At 38.2% G+C, this 23,586-nt stretch overlaps 1 protein-coding gene across 2 annotated transcripts in view; it reads right to left on the bottom strand.

Annotated features, from left to right (window-relative positions):
• Positions 1-23,586, bottom strand: part of LOC128124263 (protein NPAT) — a 43,543-nt gene that overhangs the window by 9,146 nt on the left and 10,811 nt on the right. For both annotated transcript variants that reach the window (XM_052760439.1, XM_052760442.1), the window contains exons 4-15: positions 22,641-22,713; positions 20,560-20,600; positions 19,739-19,963; positions 18,626-18,707; positions 17,089-17,176; positions 16,372-16,463; positions 16,204-16,291; positions 12,652-12,748; positions 11,250-11,378; positions 6,877-8,514; positions 2,953-3,068; positions 2,765-2,873 (exon numbers count right to left, since the gene is read on the bottom strand). In XM_052760439.1, the coding sequence (XP_052616399.1) occupies positions 2,765-2,873; positions 2,953-3,068; positions 6,877-8,514; positions 11,250-11,378; positions 12,652-12,748; positions 16,204-16,291; positions 16,372-16,463; positions 17,089-17,176; positions 18,626-18,707; positions 19,739-19,963; positions 20,560-20,600; positions 22,641-22,713 (2,778 nt within the window). The remainder of the gene's footprint in view (positions 1-2,764; positions 2,874-2,952; positions 3,069-6,876; positions 8,515-11,249; positions 11,379-12,651; positions 12,749-16,203; positions 16,292-16,371; positions 16,464-17,088; positions 17,177-18,625; positions 18,708-19,738; positions 19,964-20,559; positions 20,601-22,640; positions 22,714-23,586) is intronic.

The following is a 23,586-nucleotide window of genomic DNA, read 5'->3' as shown; positions in this document are numbered from 1 at the left end:
CTCAAATAAACCTGTTCTTTTGCTTTTTCAATTTAGTTTGGCCGGCTTACTGCTTCAGCGGAGAAACCTATTATTGCATTACAGAAAACCTATTACTGCCTACAAAAAGCAGAGCCCAGCCCACTTGCCTAGAAAAGGTTCAGATCCTCAGAGCTACCTGGAAAGGATTCCAACTAGCTGAGTTGCCTGTAGGTTATACAGGACACTCCAGGTTTCTTTATTTTTGAAAGGGCCAGGCAAATATGACAACCTGCCCTAATAACTCAGTTCAGAACTAGGCCTCAGTTCCTGATTTCTGGAACCAAGCAGGCAGTTTCTGAAGGAGCCATGAACAAAGGATAATCAATCTACAATACCCCAGACAGCAAGGACAAGGAGGCCTGGTATGTGCAGTACCAGGCCTGCTCTCAAATGGAAAAACTGTAGCCTTAGCCAACTCCTACTAGCCCTGGCCAATTAGAATGTATTACTATAATTGCCACTTGCTTAAGCCAATCATATCAGAGATGACCTAACTGGCCTAGGACCCTTAGCTGTGCTTAAAAGGAGCCCACACGTCCCTCTTGTGGTTGTCACCATTTTGCCTTTGTGTGGAATGGATGGCTCCAGCATGCTAGCAAAATAAATGTTCTTGCTGATGTTCATACATGGATAGTGGTCTTCTGTGGGACTTCTTCAGGAACCTAACAATTTTCCTTTTTTGGGGTGGGGGTGGGGGCGAAGGGGGTGCGGTTTGAGACAGGGTTTCTCTATGTAGCCCCGGCTATCCTGGAACTCACTATCTCTGTAGACCAGGCTGGCTTCAACTTTGAGATTTGTCTGCTTAAAGGCATGTGTCACCCACCACCTGGCCAGGTTCCTAGATTCTGTAAGCTGTCACCCAGGCTTGCATGGGCTTTTGTGATACAGCCGTCTGAGTCAATGTTGCTGTTAGTAACCCCTCACCCAAATTCCTGTAAGTAAATCCAAAAGAGCTCATTGGTTCACCAGTTAGACTCTGGTCTATGGTCAGTTTCCTGGTTCCTCATCTGGGGCGAGTAGACGTTAGTTCACATCTCTCCAGAATAGTCACATAACAAAGATGTATCAAGTTTCCAACAAACAAAAACAAACAAACAAACAAACTCAAATACATAAAGCAGATGGTAGGAATAATAAAGATCAAGGCAGAAACAGGGATTAAAATAATATAAAGAATTAATCTCACAAAGAGCTGATTCTTTGTAAAGATTAACAAGACTGAAAAGCTCCTAGGCCAAACTAAGCTAAAACAAACAAAAGGGGGTTGGGGGGATGACACAGGGAGTTCCAAGTCAATAACACTGGAGGTAAAAAGGGAGATATTACAACACACTCCAGTGAAATCCAGACTCTTAGGGAATGCTTAGGAATGCTTAGGGTGAGGGAATTCCTTCACTCCCTTTCCTTTCTCAAGAAGGGTCTCACTAACTGTTCAGCCTGGTCTAGCCTCTTGTTTCAGTGTCCCACATGTGGGTTATAGAGTCTGCCACCACCCTGGGTCAGGAGCTTCAATTTTATCCTGTGAGCAAGAGGGAATTACTGAAATGTTTAGGTAAAGTCACATATTCCAATATGTATGGGGTGGGGATGTAACTCAACTAACAAATACAGGATGAACCAGAAAACTGAGGCTCTTAAAACAAAACAAAACCAGGGTAGGACACTGATATGACAGATATAAAATCATGAATGTGTGAGCTAAGAGAACTGTGTGGTAAGAGTAACTGAGTTTTTTGACATGTGTAAAGAGATGGTAGGAGCACTGGTGAAAGCAGGGAACAACAGAAGATGCTATGCAAACTTCGTTAAACATTTCAAAACTGTCTGGGAAAAAAGGGAGTATGATCTTACACAGCTCCAAAGAACATACTGAGGAGCAATGGATAAAAGCTAAAGTATTCAGTAAAGCAAAGGGATTTACCAGAATCAAAGCTGTCCAATCAAAAACCACTTGCTTGTAGGGAAGGAGGACTGCTTATTAGGGATGTAAAAGGTATTCAAGAAGAAAACATTTGTGGGATGTAGGAGGCACAAGCCTTTAATTCCAGCACTCAGGAGGCAGAGGCAGGCAGATCTCTGTGAGTTCAGTCAGGGCTAGAAACCCAGTCTCAAAAAAGAAAGAGAGAGAGATAGAGGCAGAGAGACAGACAACAAGAAAACATTCAGTTGTTGCTTGTGGTGGTATTGTGTTCCCCAAAATATTGTACACCCTAATAAACTTATCTGGGGTCAGAGACAGAACAGCCACTAGATACAAAGGCTAGAAAATGGTGGCACTCACACCTTTAATCCTAGCATTCCAGAGGTAGAGATCCTCTGGATCTCTGTGAGTTCAAGGCCACATTGGAAATGGCCAAGCATGGTGACACACGTCTTTAATCCCAGAAAGCGAGCCTTTAATTCCAGGGAGCGATGGTAGAAAGGAAAGATATATAAGGCGTGAATACCAGAAACAAGCATTTTGGCTGGTTAAGCTTTTAGATGGTTAAGCTTCAGGCTTCTGAGCAGCAGTTCAGCTGAGAGCCATTGGGATGAGGACACAGAAGCTTCCAGTCTGAGAAAACAAGATCAGCTGAGAAGTTGGCCAGGTGAGGTTAGCTGTGACTTGTTCTGTCTCTCTGATCATCCAGCATTTCACCCCAATAACTGGCCCCAGGTTTGATTTTATTAATAAGAACTTTTTAAGATTCCTGCTACAGTTGCTTAACAGACACAAAGTTGATTTGAACTTTTTAACAAGTACCTGTAATAGGCTTGTTTCTGAGTCCCTGAGCCTTCTGAGATTTTTGAGGAATGGAGAATTGAGTGATACTTCTGTTACAAACAGGTGCTGCTAAAGGCATGTGAAGGACCTAGAAGGAGAAACATACAAACAATTAACTATGCTGTTTGGAATGCTTCCTCACACTATTTTTCGTTCATAAATGCTACCTGCTGAGGAGGAGTAGAGAATGTACTTCCATTCTGTCCAACTACAGACACAGGTATCATTCCCACCATTCCTTGAAGTACAGGCTGGACCGGAGAAGCAATTATGATGGCAGATCCTAGAAAACAATTCTCATTAAAATCAGGTTTCCTTCACTAAACCTTTTGACAAAAATAAATGAAAAATTAGTATTTTGAAACAAATTCTATGACCAAATCTTTCCTGACAATTTTTGCATCAGCTCCAGCTTCCAGGTTCCTGCCCTCACTGCTTTTGATGATGAACTGCTGCTATATGTAACTATGTGGTGAAATATACCCTTTCCTCCCAAGCTGCCTTTGGTTATTGTTTCCTCACAGCAGTAACCCTAACTAAAACAGAAGCTGACACTAGGAGTGGGGTATTACTGTGACAGACATGACATGTCTTGGGGAGGACTGCAGAAGGACTTTGGAATAGATGCTAAGAGCCCAGCAAGCTGTTCTCTAAGAGCTTGGAAGATAAGAATGTTAAGTGCAGTGCAGATGATGAAGGCCTGGCTTGCTAAGTTTCAGAGGGAAGCAAAGACTGTACCGGGCCTTCTGTGTGAAGAAATCTAGTGTCTGGTCAGGTGGAGCTGAATCGGCTGTGATTAACGAGAGCCCAGAACTTCTGAAGTAAAACCTTTGCTTTGCTGGGACAGTTGGTGCTGAAAATCAGCTATGACTAAGAGCATCACTGAGGTGAAGTCCTCTGGGAAGTATTTCCGTGGGGTCAGCACATAGAAGCTGTGTTCCAGAAGCAGCCAAGGTTGTACCTCACACTGGTAGCCAATCTTGGTAGTATAAGAGTCACCCAGGTGGTACGGGTTTTGAAGCCATAAAGGGGTCATGGAGAGCAGCTGAGGCTTGGCACTGTATGGCAGGACTGGAGTCCCTGAAGAGAGCCCAGGAGAGGCTATCGTTGAAAGTGCAACTCAGTTGCAGCAAGGGACCCCAGCATTTTTGGAGATGCCAGCACTATGGGAGGGACACCAAGAATAGTAGCAGTGGTGGAGTGTAGTCAGCCATAGCTTAGAAGACAAGCTGTGTGTGCTGCGAGGGCAGAGTCTGAGGGGTGACCCAAGCCCTTTGGGTCACTTTGGAGGAGCCCAGAAGATCATGAGTGAATTTCAAACATCAGACATTGAATGACTTATATTGTTGAGTTTGGTTTTTGCTTTGTTCAGATTGTGACTGTGTCCTGGTTCTTCCCTCCTGAAGTAACTATTTTTGATTTGACAAGAGCACACAATTCAAAGACTTTGAATTTTAAAGGGTTGGGGATTTAGCTCAGTGGTAGAGTGCTTGCCTAGCAAACACAAGACCCTGGGTTCGGTCCTCAGCTCCGGAAAATTAAAAACAAAAACAAACAAAAAAAGTGTAAGCCAAAGACTTTGAATTTTAAAAGACTGGATTTTTAAGAGATTGCCTATTTTAAAGAGACTGAATTTTTTAAAGATTTATTTATTTTTATGTTGCCCTTTGCTGCACGTGTGTCTGTTTGAGGGTGCCAAATCTCCTGAAGTTAGGCAGTTGTGAGCTGCCATGTGGATGCTAGGAATTGAAGCTGGGTCCTCTGGAAGAACAGTTAGTGCTCTTAAAACCACTGAGCCATTTCTCCAACCACAAGAGAATGAATTTTTAAAGACCATGGGACTTTAAAAATTTGGAATGTTTATACTGTAATGTTGATATTTATGTGTGATCTTTGAGAAGAACAAGAAAACAAAGGTTATGACTTAACACTGATGTGTTTGTGTGTCAACTGTCCTGGCTGGTTTTATGTCAACTTGACATGAGCTAGAGTTATCTGAAAGGAGGGAACCTCAATTGAGAAACTGCATCTATAAGATTAGGTTGTAGGCAAGTCTGTAGGGCATTTTCTCAGTAATTGATGTAGGAGGACCCAATCCATTGTGGGTGGTGCCATTCTGAGCTATAGATCTGTGATTCTATAAGAAAGCAGGCTGAGCAAGTCATGATAAACCAGCATGGGGGTAATCAGTAAGCAGCACCCCTCTATGTTCTCTGCATCAATTCCTGACTCCAGGTCTCTGCCTTACTTGAGTTCCTGTGATCATTGCTTTTGATGATAAATTGTTATATGGAATTGTGAGTGAAATAAACCCTTTCCCCCACCAAAGTTGCTTTTGGTCATTGTTTTCATCACAACAGAAGTAACCATAACTAAGACCATCTTGTTTATAGATTTTTGATTAAGTACAGTACTAAAGTTAAGAAATATTAAGGTGTAGGGCATTTAGCGATATTATCCAGAGTTTGGGATTCTATGGCTAGAAGATCTATTACATACGGATTCTTCTAACAAAGAAGATTGGAATTAGAAACTGAGTAGTAAATGTTTTATATTTGAATCTTGTATCAGAAAACCTGGATTCTAAGTGAGTATTTATAGTCCTTAATAATTTACCCAATGTATTGTATCTTAATGGTATTGGTCAAAAAGAATATACTTTTGTAACCAGATTAAACTACCAAGAGAAAATTATAGTGCACACATGGTCCTTAGGAGTCAACCACAAGAAAAGCTATAGTAATTTAGGCCTGGTCTGGGAACACACCATTTCCTAATACACTAACCATCCCTGTCAGATTCATCTTATTTTCATGCAAACCTGCCAGTTTCCCAAACATCCACGAATGCTTATTCTACTTTCCTTGGCTTCAAATCTTATCTCATTTCTCTAAACCTTAACTCAAGCTTCATATTCTGCAGCAATTCTGGCCTCTCCTTTACCTCATTTGAAATAGATTCCTTAATACTTAGTTGATAATATTTAATCAAATTCCATTGTCTATAAATCAGTACACATAGGAATGTAGGTGAAAGTGTGTAAATTCTTATCTCCAAGAAACATAAATCAACTGATACAAGTTTGTCAATTACTAACTGCATGTAAACCAGCATACAATGAAGACAAGAGTCCCTCTGGAGTCTCTCAAGAATTGGATCATTCCCAAACACCATCAGAACATGAGAAATTACAAAGGGTTTTACAGAATTCAGGTTTTCAGCTGGGGGGTGGTGGCTCACACCTTGAATCCCAGCACTCAGGAGGTAGAGACAGGAGGATCTCTGTGAGTTCGAGGCTAGCCTGGTCTACTGAGTGAGTTCTAGGACAGGCTCCAAAGCTACACAGAGGAAAACCTGTCTGTTCCCCAAAACAAAACAAAACAAAACAAAAAAATTCAGGTTTTCTTGAAAGCCTCTCTAAACGATAAATTCCTTATGACTATCGGGCCAGGTGGTGGTGGCACACACCTTTAATCCCAGAACTTGGGAGGCAGAGACAAGTGGATCTCTCTGAGTTCAAGGACAGCCTGGTCTATAGAGCAAGTTCCAGGACAGCCAGGACTACACAGGGTTCGAGAAACCCTGTCTCGAACTCCCCCCTGAAAGAACTATGACTGTAATAAAAATAAATATCCTGCTACACTGAGTTATGTATACAGCTATGCAATGAATTAGGCTTTCTTTTCACAGATTAGTGTTGTATATTAAAAACTGCACAAAGGAAAAAAAATAAAGCTATAGCCTACCAGATTTAAACAAAATCTGGCTGAACTGGGTACAAGAAAGAGGCATAAGCAATTATTTGTATAGTATTTTGTCATATGAACTACCTATATTATCTCCTAGTTAGTGACTTTACACAAGAAAATTAAGATTCCAGAGAAGCTCCAAAATATGTATGCACACACATGTAAATTATACACACACACACACACACACACACACACACACACACACACACACACACACACACACGTTATCTCTTTTCATTCAGTGTTGGAGATGGGAGTCCACAGCCTTGCACATGCTATACAAGTGCTTTTCCACTGAACTCTAGCCCCAGCTCACCTCCAATCTGCTCTTAGAGTTACCTTGTGAAAAGTTTGGTGACACAGCTTGGTTGACAGCAAATACACTGTTAGACTTTGGTGGTGTCTGTAACTGATGTGGAGGAGGCTGTGCAGTCATAGGTGCAGAATTCCCAGGCAATACCACTACATTAGACTGACTGACCGTTGGTCCCAAGGCTGTTGGATCAGTCACACAGGTAGCGATCAAAATGTTACTTGAATTGCCAAATGTTGTGCTTGTGGTGGGCATCAACTGTATGTATCCTCCGTCCTTAGGAACACAAGGTGCAACACTGGCTGAAAAAGCAATGCCATCTTCGTTCTGAGGGTTGTTTACTACAGGTTCCTCAGGTTTGAGCACTAAAAGGTTCTGCTCCACTGGGCCAGAATCTCCTACTTCAACAGATACAACAGCACTTGCAGTTTCTTCTGAAGATAGACATGTAACGAATTCTGCATTTTTGGCAGGAGATTTAGAAGACAGAATTATCGTTGGCAAGTTTTCTCCACCGATACTAGATACAGCGCTGTTAAGCTCTGCATCTGAGGAAACAAATGGATCATCACTGATGATAATTTTGAGAGAGACAATACTTGATGCATCTACCTCCATTGAGTCTTTGCTAGGTTTACCATCAATATTTTGGATCTCAGGAGAACCCCCCACTGAACCACTAGATTCCGAAGGAAGCAAATGATTATTTTTCACAGGATTACCTTCTTGGGGAACCAGTGCAACTTCTTCACAGTTGTTATGTTCACCCAAAGAGAGAAAAATAGTATCTCCATCTTTCATAGAAGAGGAAGGCTCTTGAGAGTTCTCAGACTTAGGTGTCTCCATCTTGTTTTCCATATGATTTAAGTCAACAGATGCTGAACCATTAGATAGCTGTTTATCTGAAGGGGCTGACTCCTCAAGATGAATTTCTATTTGTTCAGATACATCTAAACCTAACCTTTCAACAGTCACAGGTGATGTTTTACTTTCCAATGAAGAATTATCTTGGCAATCTGGTAGTGGATGTGCTGATGATACACTATTAACTTCAATTTTACTGTTGTGAGTTTGACTAGAATCTGTTGACTCAGAACCATGGGTATTAGTTTTAACTTTTATTATATTGTTAGAATTTTCACAGAATTGACTTTTAGATGGCTTTTCAGTTAATGGAGTACTCTGGGACAAAAGCTGGGAATTTTTCCCAGAGAGAATTAAGTTTTCATCATTGGTTTCACTACCAAGAGACACAAATGAAGTAACTGGCACATCGGGCTGATTAGCCTCTAACTGAGCTTCACTCAACATACTCGGTGGAGACAAGGAATTCTTTTCAACCTCCACAGCTACTTCAGCTTCAGTGGGCATCTGACTGCTGCTGTATAACTCAGAACAATGTTCACTACATTCAGCAGAGCTTCCTCTTTGGTTAAAGTCAGTTAAATTAGACACAGACTCAAAGGTAATGTCAAGGGCACACTTCTGTTCAGCAGGTACAGCTGTTTTAAAGTCCTTTTTTTGAATGTCAGAGCTTATTTGGGAGAAATTTTCCTGGGATTCCTGTTGAAGAACATCGTGGTTGTTGCCATCCTTCAAATCACTTAATAATACATCTTCATTTTGATAGGATGTACAAAATGGAGGCTGACCAGATTGCCCATCTGTAAAACACCAGTGTGATGGAAAGTTACGTTGAGTATATTTAGCTTCTGGAGCAGTCACTTTTCTTGTATAACCTACTTTGCCAAAAAATACTAATCTTGGGCATACCAGTAAGTTTAAGATTGATGCATAGTTAACAAATGTCAAATTGTTTCCCAAGTTTCTAAGAAAACCGATGCCAAAGAAGAAAAATGTATAGAGGCTTAAGAACATCCAGTACTTACCAGAAGACAAGATGCCCTAAGCTGGCTCTAAACAATAGTGGAGCTAGTGTTGCTTCCCTATCTAGACTGTTTTTTCTCTTCGTGTTTTTTAGACAGGTCTCACTGTGTGTATAGCCCACACTGGCCTTGAACTTGCAGTCATCCTTATGCTTCAAGCCTCCTGAATGATGGGCTTTTCAAATTTTGCCATGTTTACTGACCTTATTTTGCCTGATTTATTTTTAATGGTGGATCAAGATCACTTTACACAATCAACACAATTTCTGTGTATACCGTAACATTTAACATATTTACTGAGGACAACCATACACATGTCTCCAGAATGCAATTATGAACAGTTGACTCAATGATCTTGTAGAGATTAAGACAGCTAGAAAAGAACACACAGAACAGAAAATTCTAATAGGGCATGGGGAAAATTGTAATAGTATAGGAAAAAGGCTGGTGGGAGATTAAAAAAAAAGAATCTTTTTAAGAGGAAACAATGTAGTATCAATATAGTGAGTCTTACAGCAGTCATAATTTGGACAATTTGAATAAATATGGAAGAAAATGTAATAGGGAAAAATCCATAAAAATGCCTGAACTATCATAACCGGTAAAAATCATATTGTGTATAGAGCCCACTTAATTCTATGTTGAGGGAGACATTAGGGGAAATTATGTTAGGCCACACAAATGAATTATAAGTGACATTAAATAAAAACAGCAGTGCTAGATATTAAACTGTGTGTTATGCTACATAAGCACTCTGCCACAAGCTCCATTCTCAGCCTGGAAGTGGTTTCTTAATGAATTTGCAAGACTTTCTGACAGTAGGATCACAAGTTTTATTTTATTTATGGTAAAGCTTAAGTGAAACATAATCTTCTAGATGTGAACACACACACACACATGAATGCACAAATATAGTTCAGCCTAAGAAATAGAAAGTTGAGCTTTGTTATTAACAATGAACTCAAAGAAAGATATTCCAAAACTAGTTTTTGAAGACAAGATGTGAAAAAATTGGAAGCCATTATGCACTTAAAAACAGGCAAGGAGCCCAGTGGTGGTGGTGGTGACAGTGGCATACGCCTTTAATCCTAGCACTCATGGGACAGGGGCTAGTGGATCCCTCTGTTCAAGGCCAGCCTGGTCTACAGAGTGAGTTCCAGGACAGCAAGGACTACATAGAAGACCCTGTCTCAAAAATCAATCAACCAATCAATCAAAACAGGTGAGGAGAAATGATGATCAGGCATAGCTTGTAGAGACTAAATAAATTTAGGTGGTTGGTACTGAGAAAGGCACAAAGTTTAACAAATTATGAGAAGTGAAGAAGCTATCTGAAGAACAGAGATGGACGAAGCAGAGATGGAGGATTCTTTGAAAGGATTCTATTGAAAGGATTCTTTGTTGTGTTGGCAGTGATCCATTTCTCACTTGAGAGGTGATTCCACAGACAAGTTCTTGATTTGATTTCATAACAAAGAGCTATACATAATTTTATGATGCACTTCTATAAATTTGTGTTATACTTGACAACAATATTTCTTTAAAAACATTCTACATTAAAAAAATTTTAACATTGAGCCGGGCGGTGGTGGCGCACGCCTTTAATCCCAGCACTCGGGAGGCAGAGCCAGGCGGATCTCTGTGAGTTCGAGGCCAGCCTGGGCTACCAAGTGAGTCCCAGGAAAGGCGCAAAGCTACACAGAGAAACCCTGTCTCGAAAAACCAAAAAAAAAAAAAAAAAAAAAAAAAAAAAAAAAAAAAATTTTAACATTGACTTATTCATGCTTTCCTTTAATTCACAAAGTGTTTACTATGTATGGACTAACTATGCTACATTGGTACTCCATGAAAGACAGAACTGTAAGGCTCTGAATAAAGACAGTAGGGATAGTAGAGATGGAGGATAACCTACAAAATTTACAAATAACTAAATTCAAGACTATCAGCACAGCCGGGCGGTGGTGGCGCATGCATTTAATCCCAGCACTCGGGAGGCAGAGCCAGGCAGATCTCTGTGAGATCGAGGCCAGCCTGGGCTACCAAATGAGTTCTAGGAAAGGTGCAAAGCTACACAGAGAAACCCTGTTTCAAAAAACCAAAAAAAAAAAAAAAAAAAAAAAAAGACTATCAGCACATACTGTATAATGTCATTGAAACAATTGTTGACTGTCAGTTCAACTCAGAAAGCTAAAAAATCTCTTAACACATGAACCTAACAGATCAGGCATTAGAATCTGAGCCTTAATGAAATTATTTTGTTATTTGGCCAATATTATTTACTACTAGATTGTGTATCTATTGCTCTATGAAAGAATGAGTATGAAAAACTAATCTTTTAATCAAAATACTACAGATCTGGCAATAATTTTTCTCATTCGGCAGAAAATTATAAGCATAAAAACGAACTATGTAGTAATTTCAATAACTTCTAATGAAAACAGCACTTTGTTTCTGAATTTTGAAACTAATTTTAACATTTTGGTTGATGTCATTAATGAAATAAAAAATCTTACCAGATTCTTCTGTCTCAAAGGAACTTTTAATTGCTAGATTAGTTTCTTCAGCTAAGACTATATTAGGATTAGTTTCCATTTGTTGACTACAAACACTTTGTGATATATTTTTATTATTCTTTGTTTTACCTGTTAAAGAGAATAGGAAAGTAATTAAATGACCATACTAAAACAAGCACAAATACTGCCATTCTTAAATAAATGTTAAAAGTTTTATTTTAAGGCCGAGCGGTGGTGGCGCACGCCTTTAATCCCAGCACTCGGGAGGCAGAGCCAGGTGGATCTCTGTGAGTTCGAGGCCAGCCTGGGCTACCAAGTGAGTTCCAGGACAGGCGCAAAGCTACACAGAGAAACCCTGTCTCGAAAAACCAAAAAAAAAAAAAAAAAAAAAAAAAAAGTTTTATTTTAATCATATCTTTGTTTTTTTTTTTTTTTTGAGACAAGGTAGTCCAGGATGACCTTGAATTAATTTTGTAGCCAAGGATGACCCTGAACTCCTGATTTTCCAGCCTCTACCTCTGAATCCCTAAGGATCATTATAGGTATTCCCCACTACCCTATCCTAAAATTTGTTAACATGCTGTTTTATATGCCACTCACAAATACAAAGGATTTTCTCACCCAACTTCCCTTATTTTTCTTTGTGTAACAGCCCTAGATGTCCTGGAACTCACTTTGTAGATCAGGCTGGCCTCAAACTCAGAGATATGCCTGCCTCTGCCTCCTAAGTGCTGGGATTAAAGGTATATGCCACCACTGCCCAGCTCAACTGGTCGTTCTTTCTTTTTTTTAAAAGATTGATTTTTTTTAATTTTATGTATATGAGTACCTATCTGCATGCATAACTTTATGCCAGAAGAGGATATCAGATCCCACTATAGATGGCTGAAGCCACCATGTGGTTGCTGGGAATTTAACTCAGGACCTCTGGAAAAGCAGACCACTGAGCCATCTCTCCAGCCCAAATAGTGGTTCTTAATGTTAAACGTTTATTAAGATCTTCTGGAAGGTCCAAGAATCTGCACATGGAACAAGTTCATAAAGAATGCTGATACTATGGCTGTTCTGACTTTAATGCTCAATACTTTGCATTCTTCTAGGATTTTTCAATTATATTTACGTGTATTGTAACTGACTCAGCATAGCTCATATTGACTGGTCAAAATAAAAAAAAAAAACCAAACAAAAACAAAACCCAAACCTCAAACCCAATTCTCCATTTTTATAGCTGAACTTTCCTAAGTAAACATAAAGACATAAAGTTCCCATCTCTATACATTATTTGCTGGAATGAAACAGGAAATTTTCAGAAGCCCTGGGTGATGCTACTTTATTCTGGGTTAGGTAACTCAAGACAGTGGAGGAAATTCTGTCTACTTGCTAGAATAAATGGTGTACTTACCATAGTCAAAGAGATCAAAGAGTGCCTGAAACGCTGGGTCTGATTCTGTCTGTTCCAATATATCTTGTATTGCTTCTTCAGACATGTGGATTTCACTCTGCAAAGTAAAAATAAAGGTATGAACAAATAAAATTAATATGGCTTTAATAATAGAGAAATTATTCATGTTACTGTTGACTTTTACATATGAGTATTTCCTTACAAGAAAATTCCTTGCGATTTGAATAATAGACTGATGTAAAAGAAAATAAGACTTCTGGGCTAGTGGATTAGAAACTGTAGTTTATGAGAAGAGTCAGGACAAGAACAATCAGACGCTATTCAAAGAGAATGGGTGGAAGGACAACACCTGACATCACAGAGGAGTAACAGGGTAACTCCTCTGGTGGTGGGTCGGGAAGGCAAACACAAGCCTCACCTAAAAATTAAGCCATGTGGCAGGAGTGAAAAAGCGATGGGCAGTCCTACACATCCACAAGACAAATCTACAGTTCTCAGAATCCTCAAATGCTGGGGGGAGTGTTGGTGTGATAGTGAGTGTTGGAGCCCATTTAGGTTTCCTAGTGGTTTTACCCAGCAGGCCCGCATAAAGAGGATGACTGGAACATGGGCCTGAGTACCAGGTGTCTGAGATGGTCTGCACTTGACTGTGCTGGGGGGAGGTCTTCTGTTCCATCCCTTGGCATTCCTTTATTTATTTTTTTTTTTTTTTTTGGTTTTTCGAGACAGGGTTTCTCTGTGTAGCTTTGCGCCTTTCCTGGAACTCACTTGGTAGCCCAGGCTGGCCTCGAACTCACAGAGATCCGCCTGGCTCTGCCTCCCGAGTGCTGGGATTAAAGGCGTGCGCCACCACCGCCCGGCGGCATTCCTTTAAATACCCATTGGCAGAGACAGTCAGGGCCCAATGGATTAGGATCCAGGCCCTCTCGAGGCTATCCTGAATTTTCTAACTTTTTCTCTCCCCTCTATCCTTCTAACTAATATTTCCTGGTGCTTCTACTCAAGAGTACTCTGGGGAACTGTGAGCCCTCTATTGTACCAGGCTAGCAGTGGATAAGAGGCCCACTCTGTCACTTGCCAGATCCGTAAGTGGAGGGCTCTAAGTGGACACTAGAGAGGGATTCTACTAAGATGAGGTAACCTGAGACCTGAAAACAAGGGATAATCACAAGTCAGGGAACCTAGAATCGACTTCCCACACACCCAAGGTGAGAGAGCTGTGGGAAGTAGTTGTTAGCTTAAAGTCACTGTGTAAGGACCAGAAGCCTGAAGCAAATTACTTCATGTTTGCAGTCACGTCCCATTGGCAGGATATTTAGTGCCTTTAGAGTTTTCAAAGTACTGAGGTCAGTGCACCTATACTGATCTCAGTGTGGTTTGCTTGCCCCCTCCCAGAAGAGTCCAAGACCCCTGCTAGCTACAACACTGGCCACCCTAGGGTATATGAATGACACAGTGGGAGAACTTAGCCTACAGACTAAAGGAAGCTACTGAAGTAAAGACAGCTCTATTAGATAAAAGACATTTATCCGGTATGGATTAGGACCAGCCTAAATCATAGGAAACAGACATCTCCAAGAGACTCCCACCCTGTACTTCTACCCCACACATTAAATTGTAGAGTCCCCATAAAGAAATTGCTGCAATAATTCAGTTCCTCACTCTTGTGTTTATACTTTCAGTAGTATTTTGACTACCTTTAAAAAACAAGCCCTAGCCGGGCGGTGGTGGCACACACCTTTAATCCCAGCACTCGGGAGGCAGAGGCAGGCGGATCTCTGTGAGTTCGAGGCCAGCCTGGTCTACCAAGTGAGTTCCAGGAAAGGCGCAAAGCTACACAGAGAAACCCTGTCTCGAAAAACCAAAAAAAAAAAACCAAAAAACCAAAAAACAAAAAAAAAACAAGCCCTTTTATTTTTAAAATTTTATTCCACCTCTTACATTCATCAGATTTTTCCCATATATTATTTTGGTACTAGGCAACAGGTTTTGTTTGTTTTTCAAAAATCCCTCAATATTATACCTATTTTTGACATAAAGCTTTCTTTATGTCATCCTGGCTATCCTGGAACTCGATGTTTAGACCAGCCTGACCTTTAACTCCTACCTCTGCTTCCTGAGTGCTGGGATTAAAGGTGTACTCCACCAGGCCTGGCTTGAGTTTTTTAAAACCACTAGTATTACACTTTTTTAGAACTTTCTTTCCCATTGTTTTATTTAACCTTTCTTTCTCCCCTTCCCCTAGCTTTCATTTCATTGACTAATTATTTTTACATTTGCTGTTACTAATTTTTCACTTTATAATACACTACATTAGTTCTGTCATTTTCTGTTCTATGGTCTTTAGAGATGTGGCTTTAGTTGAGTGTGTTTCTGTATCTTGTTTGATTTGGTGTTGTTGCTGTTATAATAGTTTGTTTTCTACCTTTGAGTGTTGTAGAGATGGAACCCTTAGAAGTAAGAACCACCCCTAAATAAAACTGGAAAATAGACCCAAATGAACAGATACATGAAACCAACAAAGAATCTATCACCAAGAGATAACCAACGTCTCAATTACTGAATATACAAAGATATTACAGACTAGATGAATTCTATGGCTGAAATTCGAGGAATTCTACTTCTAAAATTAATCAATGACTTTAAAGTGAAAATAAATGAGGTCTTCAACTCAGGAAGAAGCAGTTACAAAATCATGAAAACTAGCAACATACCACATATAGTCAGCAAGGGAAAAAAGCCCAAATGTTGGAAGTGAAAGGTCATGAAACAACAGTGAGAAGCATCACCAACACATATAGATCCGGCATGACAACTAATATTAGGGAGGGAAACTGGACATTAGGATTGAGAAACACTACATTTAGGATCAGTTTGAGAAGGTACACGATGAATGCAAGTCATATTTAACATACTATTTCAGTATCTTTAAATTACTACTCAGTTCCTAGTGATGTAGAAAAGGCAAGACTATAGAGTGCTGTTTATTAAATACAAAGGAACCATGTAGTGAATCTGCAAGAACTGAATACTTAGAAATCCATGAATCATTTTTTAGTGATTATACACCGCATTAATATCTGTACAGCAGGTTAGCTATTAGAAGGGTTAGAAAAAAAATCTCACCATTTTTACTATTTAAATGAGTCTTTGAAATAATGTTCACTGTTCAAATGTGTTCAGAAACAGATTACATATGTGATGAACATTTTTTTTTTTTTTTTTTTTTTTTTTTTTAAAGATCTATTTATTTATTATGTACACAGAAGAGGGCGCCAGATCTCATTACATGTAGATGGCTGTGAGCCACCATATAGGTGCTGGGAATTGAACTCAGGACCTCTGGAAGAGCAGTCAGTGCTCTTAACCTCTGAGCCATCTCTCCAGCCCCCGTGATGAACATTTTATTTTAATTACTTTAAATTAGATTGCATACATATAATTTTTGGCAATGATTTTAAAATAAAAATAAAATGCCATTTAGTTCTAATACACAACACCCCCAAAAGCTCTCTCATACACGCATACCCTTACACACACATCTACCCATACCGGAAGTCCTAGGAGTTCATCAATTGAAGTTTCTGGCTCTGTCGGGTTGCTGTCTGTTTGCTTAGGTACTTGAGCAATACTATTATCACTGTAGCACAGAAAGGAAAACGGTTAGTGCAGTTGGGTGGGTAGGCAAAAACAATCAGAGATTTGAATCATACAGCTCACCTAGTCAAAAACTTATTTATGTTTTCTGCTAGTTTTTCTTGAAGAGATTTGTTGCTTAATATTTTCTCTCTTGCATTTTCAATAACCATTTGCTGAAAAAGAAAATCAAGATTAGTAAAAGGATAGAAAAGAATATTACATTATTTACTAAAAACCAAAATCAATGCTTTGTTCTAGACTGAGGTAGGATTATAAATTGGAGTCAAGAGTTTGAGTTCAATCTGAACAACAACATAAGACCTCAACTCTAAATAAATACTGAAAACAAAAATGCCACAAAACCCAATCCATAGCAGTAGTTATGATAAATGTAAGTACAAACACAAGTTCTGGTGCCTCTCACCACACTCAGGCCTGAACACAGTATTTTGCAATTCAGAAGTGTTGTCACAGATCTTTCACCAACTTGGTCTCCAGTGCATCAAAAATGCAGTTTTACACTTTATTGTGCAATTATCTGATCCTGGTAAAATGCTCAATTAAATTGCAGGATCTGGCAATCAATCACAAAGAAGTTTCACTTGGTGCATATGCCATGTGTGTGTTCTCTAAGTACTACTTTCCAGTTACAATTCCCTATTCAATAGGAAAGCCAAAGGCAATTCTGTTGTTCTCACACTCATATCCAAATTCATAAACACATAACTATTTATATATACTTCAGTGTTTTTAAATTTGAGGATATTTCAAGCTGCATATTTTGGGAAGGTCACTTACTTTTTCTACTGCAAATGCATTTGGATCCTGTAAATTCCTTACTGAAGAATGAGGTCCAGATGACGTGAAGCTCTTCCTTTGCGATTCACTGAAATACATTTGAAAAGCTTGTCTTTTACTCTATGTTTAACAGATCAATGATAATGTATGTACATACAAACCATGAGATCATCATGGGAGGATTATTTTTTTCTCTTTCCATAAGAACAAAGTCAGAAGAGTGGAAAAAGAATTACCAGACATAGATTCAGATGTAATGAACTTGAGTTCTATTAAACAACAACAAACTAAAAAGATGAAAAATAAACAAAGAATGAAAAAAAAAACCCTTAAGAAACACAAACTAGCTATGTGGTCTTAAGTCTATGAGCTCTGTTACTTTCATCCTCTTCTTTCTTTGGTACTGTTGGGGATTTAACCCAGGGTTCACACATGATAGGCATGTGTCCTACCACTAAGCTACACCCTCAGCCCCATTACCTACCTTATGATGGAATGAGACCAACTGTATTAGTGGGTTTATGGAAACATAACTTTTAATTAAATGAAGCTTGTAATAAAGTCAGCCTTGAATTAGAGACCGCTTACAATAAAAAATTTAATTAAAAACAAACAAATAACCCCCCCCCCCCAAATTCAAAACCTACTGGTTGGCAGATGAGGAATCAGATAAAAATCATTTAGAGGGGCTGGGGAGATGGCTCAGTGGTTAGGAGCACTGGCTGTTCTTCTAGAGGACCTGGGTTCAATTCCCAGCACCCACATGGTAGCTCACAACTGTAACTCCAATTCCAGGGGATTTGACACCCTCATAGACACACATGCAGGCAAAACACTAATGCATATAAAATAAAAATAAAGTCATCAAAACAAACAAACAAACACACAAACCAAAACAAAAAACTCAAACCACTTAGAACTCTGATCTCTCGCCCCAGCCAGTAGTGGCACACACCTTTAATCCTTTAATCCCAGCACCTGGGAGTCAGAGTCAGGTGGATCTCTGAGTTCGAGGCCAGTCTAGTCTATAGAGCTAGTTCCAGGACAGCCAGGGCTACACAGAGAAACCCTGTCTCAAAAAAACCAACCAACCAAACAAAAAAACAAAATACAAAAAAGAAAAAAACAAAAAACAAAGAACAAAAAAAACCCAACCCACTCTGATCTCTCATATTTTTTAAGAAATACAAACTGAAGTAGAACAGGAAGTATTTTTCATAAAAATACACCTTAAAACATGCTGTTATGACTTAACTTCATGTGTTCTTGTGGACCATAAAACTAACATTATTTGTATTTATTTAAGAAAACACCCTAAAAAATGAGATGAGATCACCTGTAAGACACACCATTAAGGACACAGCTCATATTTAGTGAAGTCAGAATGCTGGAAATGATGTATTTTTGGAATGAATATAATTGTCCCAAGAACTTAATCTATTCTTGCTAATTTACTCACAATGTAAATATTCCCTCAATTCCTTTTTGTCTGTTTTGAATGGCTACTGGCAATGTGTCGAGTATAAAAAGTAATTACCTTTTACGTCTACCAGGAGACATTAAACTGGTGTGAGTTTTTCTTTCCTGAGGACCAGGAATGATATTCAAAGACTCTGGAGCTGTATTTTAAGAAAACAACAATAAACTAAAGAAACATACATTTCTAAACTTATAATGGCATAAAGATACATTAGACACTAATTATTATTGTATATTAAAATCCAGCAAACATTTACTGAGTATTACTATGAGCAAGGCACTGTACAAGATAAGATTAATGCAATACAGTCCCTACACTTTTAGGGTTTTACATTTAACAAAACACAAAGAAATGTAACACAGAGAAAACAAGTATAAAAAAGTATCAATGAATGTTCCTAGTGTAGAACAGGACTTGGAGAAAGACAGAAAAGAGCAATCTTTTCCTTTATTTTGATACAGGGTTTCTCTGTGTAGCTCTGGCTCTCCTGAACTCAGAAATCTGCCTGCTTCTGTCTCCCCAGTGTGATCTTAATGGCAATAAAACTACTCCTCAAAACTGAAAGACAAGTCCTGAAATCGAATCCCAAAGCACATATTAACTAGCTTCCCACTTCTTACTATCCAGTTTTCACTTCAATAAGCATGTATATTACAAGAATGATCTAGATAGAACTTTATTTCTAACTTTATTTTTATTCAACACATAAAGATGGTGGGATATTGGGAAGATGTTCCAGGAGGACAGAATGATGTTCAAGGAAGAGATGGCAAAATACAATGTATATTCTGTTTAAAAACACAATCAGGTCTTTCCTATTATTACCTCCAAATTAAGAATTAGACGAATTCAAGGATGGACTTCAGTTTGATTAGAATAGGAAGACCTGTAGCTACAAAGACTCCCAGATCTTTTATTTGAAGGCATGTAGCAGAGGATGGATGACCTGAATTTCTGATCATCTTCAGTGCTAGGATCACAGGTGAGCCAGTTTTATGCAGCACTGGGATCAAACCCAGAGTTTCATGCTTGCATACTTGTGGCTGAACTACCTGAAGTCTGCTCCCTTTATAAGTTCTCTCATCTCTCTCTTGGGCCATGATTCTGTATTATAAATGTAAGGCACTGTACTTGGATTAACAGAACTTAAAGAATAAAACTTAAACTTACTAGTTACAGTATTTTGTGACTGTGACTGGTTGACTACTACAATATTTGACCTCACTGGAGTTGCAATTTGGCCAGTTGGTTTAACAGCTTGTGTGGCTACCAAAGGAGAAGTGGTAAATTGTCCTGAACCATAAGGTAAAACCAGTAACTCTGAATTGACGGGAGCTGCCTGAGATGCAAGCCATCTCTGTCGCTTGATTTCTGCAATTCCGTTTCTTGTTCGTGCTGAAATACATGGGCATTACAAAATTAACTCAGTATCGGAGGCGTTTCAGAATCTGACCAAGATACTATGTTGCATGGCCTATACACTATGTAACATGTTAGATCTATAGATTAAAAGACAGCCTTGAAAATCATAAAATGACTTTACACAACAATTTCATGTGAAACAAACTAAATTAAGTACATTATACTTCACAAATCCCAAAGTACATCTGTTCTGCAATAATTCATATTGATAATGTTGCCCCAATTTAAGATATTAAAATTTATAGATTTATTAAGGATGCTACTACTTGACACTCAAAAGAGTAAAACTAGGACATATTTTATATGTATACATACACACAAAATATATATTTGCATATATGCATATACATATGGTTTTAAATTGCTGAGGATCAAACTCAGGGCCCTGTGCATATATTACCAGTAACCTATACCTCAACTCCCCTCAACTATGATACATGAAAATATCTAATGACTGTATTTTAAAAAAGTAATTAAAAAAATATAGATCTAGCACAGATATGCTGTTAGTTAAAATGCTCACAAGAGCAAGAACTAATGTTGAACCTTGCTGAAAGTTAAATACCAACCTCTTTGATGGGCAGCAAACCCTGGAGAACTTTGCATGTTCCTAACAAATAAAACAAAAACAGTTACTCTTTAAGTATTGTGTTTTAGATGATATATATTCTGACTTAGTTATGGTCAGACCTGAAGTAAATTATGAGTTAAAAGGTGATTTTCCTAAGATAAAGAGTCTACATGTCTTTAGGGTATCCAACTGTGATTTGTTTTAGAAGAAAAACAGAATCCTATAAACATTCATACAACATAATTTTGTTGATCAAATTTTATCCAATCAATAATTATGCACTGCAGTGCTCTGATATTAAGGTATAGTTTGACCTGACTTTAGGAACTTGATATATTTAAGTAAGCTATACATAAATAGCATTCTCATTCAATTTTGTAACAAGAGACTTTCCTAAAAAGAAGTCCTGATTCATATACATCATACATTAGAATCTCGGAATTCAAGGAAATTCTGCTGTGATATTTATTACTATGAAATAATTTTGTTGACTCTCCATATAGGTAGAAAAACAAACAAAAATTCATAGTAGAAAGTAATTTTTTTTGAGTTTTTTTTTTTGATTTATTCAAGTATGAGTGCTGTATCTGCACTGTACACTTGCATGCCAGCAGAAGGCATCAGATTTCATTATGGATGGTTGTGAGCCACCATGTGGGATCTGAACTCAGGTACTCTGGAGTGCTCTTAACCACTGCGCCATCTCTCCAGCCACTGAAAGTAATTCTTTTACTGTGAATTGTAATTACTCACTAACATTTGCTAAGTAATCATAAACACTGTGTCCTTGTCCATGAAATTTGTCAATTTTTATCAACAAGACCCACAAAACTTAAACAGAACGAAGATTTTTAATACATAAAATTTTTGAGAAAACCTGAACTTGTGTAAAAGGAATCTTACCTTTATGTAAGAGTTTACCAAAATACCCACCCCCTCAAAAACCCTCAAAACTCAATCACTTTAAAAGACTGAATTGTACAAGTCTATCTTTTGGTATGCATGTGCAGTATGTGCATTTGGTGGTATAGGGGTGTGTGTGTGTGTGTGTGTGTACACATGTGGTATGCTCTGTGTATGAAGGACAGAGGTAATGTTAGGCCTTCGTTCCTTTATTTCTCACTACCTTTCTTTTTTTGAGACAGGACTGAACCTGAAGTTCATCACTTGACTAGACTGGCTGGCAAGCCAAAGACCTTCAGGTTTCCAGTTGTTTCTCTCCCCTAGGGCTGTAGACAAGCACCACTATGTACAGTTTTTTTTTTTTCCCCCATGGGTTCTGGGAGCCAAATTCAGGTCCTCATGCTTGTATAGCAGATACTATTATTGACTGAGTCATCTCTCCAGACACTGCAAAAATCCTTTGAAGATTATTTCCAAGGGGAAAAAAAAATGAGTTAAGGAAAGAAATATAAAGACAAAACTACTAATTACGATGTGGTTCACTGCTAGGATGAAAGCATTTGGAACCATTAGCCTGATCAGAGGATAAAACTGAGGCCTCTGCTGCAGTTAGAAGGAATATTCACTTGTAGCTTTGAGGAGGAATTTTTCACGGGATTCTACCATCATATAAGAGATGCCAAAACACTGATAGAGGTAGGGCTGGTATACTTCCAAGAATGCAGAAACTGGAACTCCAAGGCTATGAATTAGGTAGACAGTAAAAAGTATTCTATCACGAGAGAATACTAAAAGTAGAAAATATTAAAAATACTGAAATTAGAAAATTCCAGAAGGAAAGAATCAATTGGGCATGAAGTCAATAATTCTCAATATGTAATTAAGAAATGGTTGTCTAAAGAATTTTATATCTTGATCTAACTGTTTCTAAGTTGCTATGCAAAGTTAAGAATGCCATCAAATTTTTGTATATTACAATTTCCTCATTTGTAAAAGATCTATTAAAAGTATGCAATTTGTTTCAAATTATTTCTACTAAAGGCAAAGATCCTCCACCACCCTCTAGGAAACCTTCAAAATTAGAGATGTTAGATGCACATAATAAAGATCTTAAGAAGTTCTATAGCCAAAGTGTATTTGCATTCCTAAATCAGCACATTTTAATGAGCATAGTACCTGATCTGAGAAAGTGTGTGGTCTAGCTTCTTCCACAGAGATGACATTATTGTTGGGACATCATTTGATGTTTCTAAATTGTAAGAGGAAAAAAACTCAGTTGAAGAAAATTCACTTTTCAATTTGAACAAAGACATAGATCATAAGAGGAAAACAAAAACTTTTCTAAACTGTTGGAAGTTACGTTGGAAATTGAGAAGTAAGCCTATTTGTTACAGTGTGCAAATGTGTAATGAAGTAGGTTTATTTTCTTAAACCAGAGAATCAAATCTAATACAAGTAAAAATATGCATCTAAAAAACTTAGAAGGCTAATAATTTTATACCTCCTTTGTATTAGAGAAAGGCAAACTATGACTATCAGAAAGGTTATACAAACTCCTTCTATGTGTGCTAATCCTTGATATCCACAGGATATGGATATTAAAAACAGCTGTAAGCAATACTTCTTTCTGGGCACAAGGTTAGTGAGCTACAATGTGAAACACCTAGTATGATGCTTTACACACCCAGGAATTAGGAAAGGAAAAGCTGCTTTTCATCTGGCTGTGACTTTATGACAATCAATCTAACAGTAATAGTTTTAACAAGACAAGAACTACAGGAACAATGTCAAGAAAATCATCACTAATTCCCCTCTGAACCACCAGAAGTTTAAACAATTATTATTTTATGATCTGTTAACTATGAGTCAATTTTCTAAGTCCTGTGCCTAGTCTCACATTACACAGAAGTCAAAATTAAATTGTCAGTTCAAAATATTTTAGCAAATAACAATGGTTGTTCATCAGTAACCTAGCCTGTTAGTTAACATTTGGAGTTTTAGCATTTGTTTTACTCAATATAAGCAAAAATGAATTCTGTTTCCCAGTAAAATATATCTTATGAGAATAAGATTAAGTTTTTTTTTTTTTTTTCCCGAGACAGGGTTTCTCTGTGTAGCTTTG

This window comes from Peromyscus californicus, unplaced genomic scaffold, assembly GCF_007827085.1.
Source record: "Peromyscus californicus insignis strain IS unplaced genomic scaffold, ASM782708v3 Scaffold_11__1_contigs__length_118956290, whole genome shotgun sequence".
Classification (NCBI taxonomy): domain Eukaryota; kingdom Metazoa; phylum Chordata; class Mammalia; order Rodentia; family Cricetidae; genus Peromyscus; species Peromyscus californicus.
This window is presented reverse-complemented; position numbering and strand designations above follow the sequence as displayed.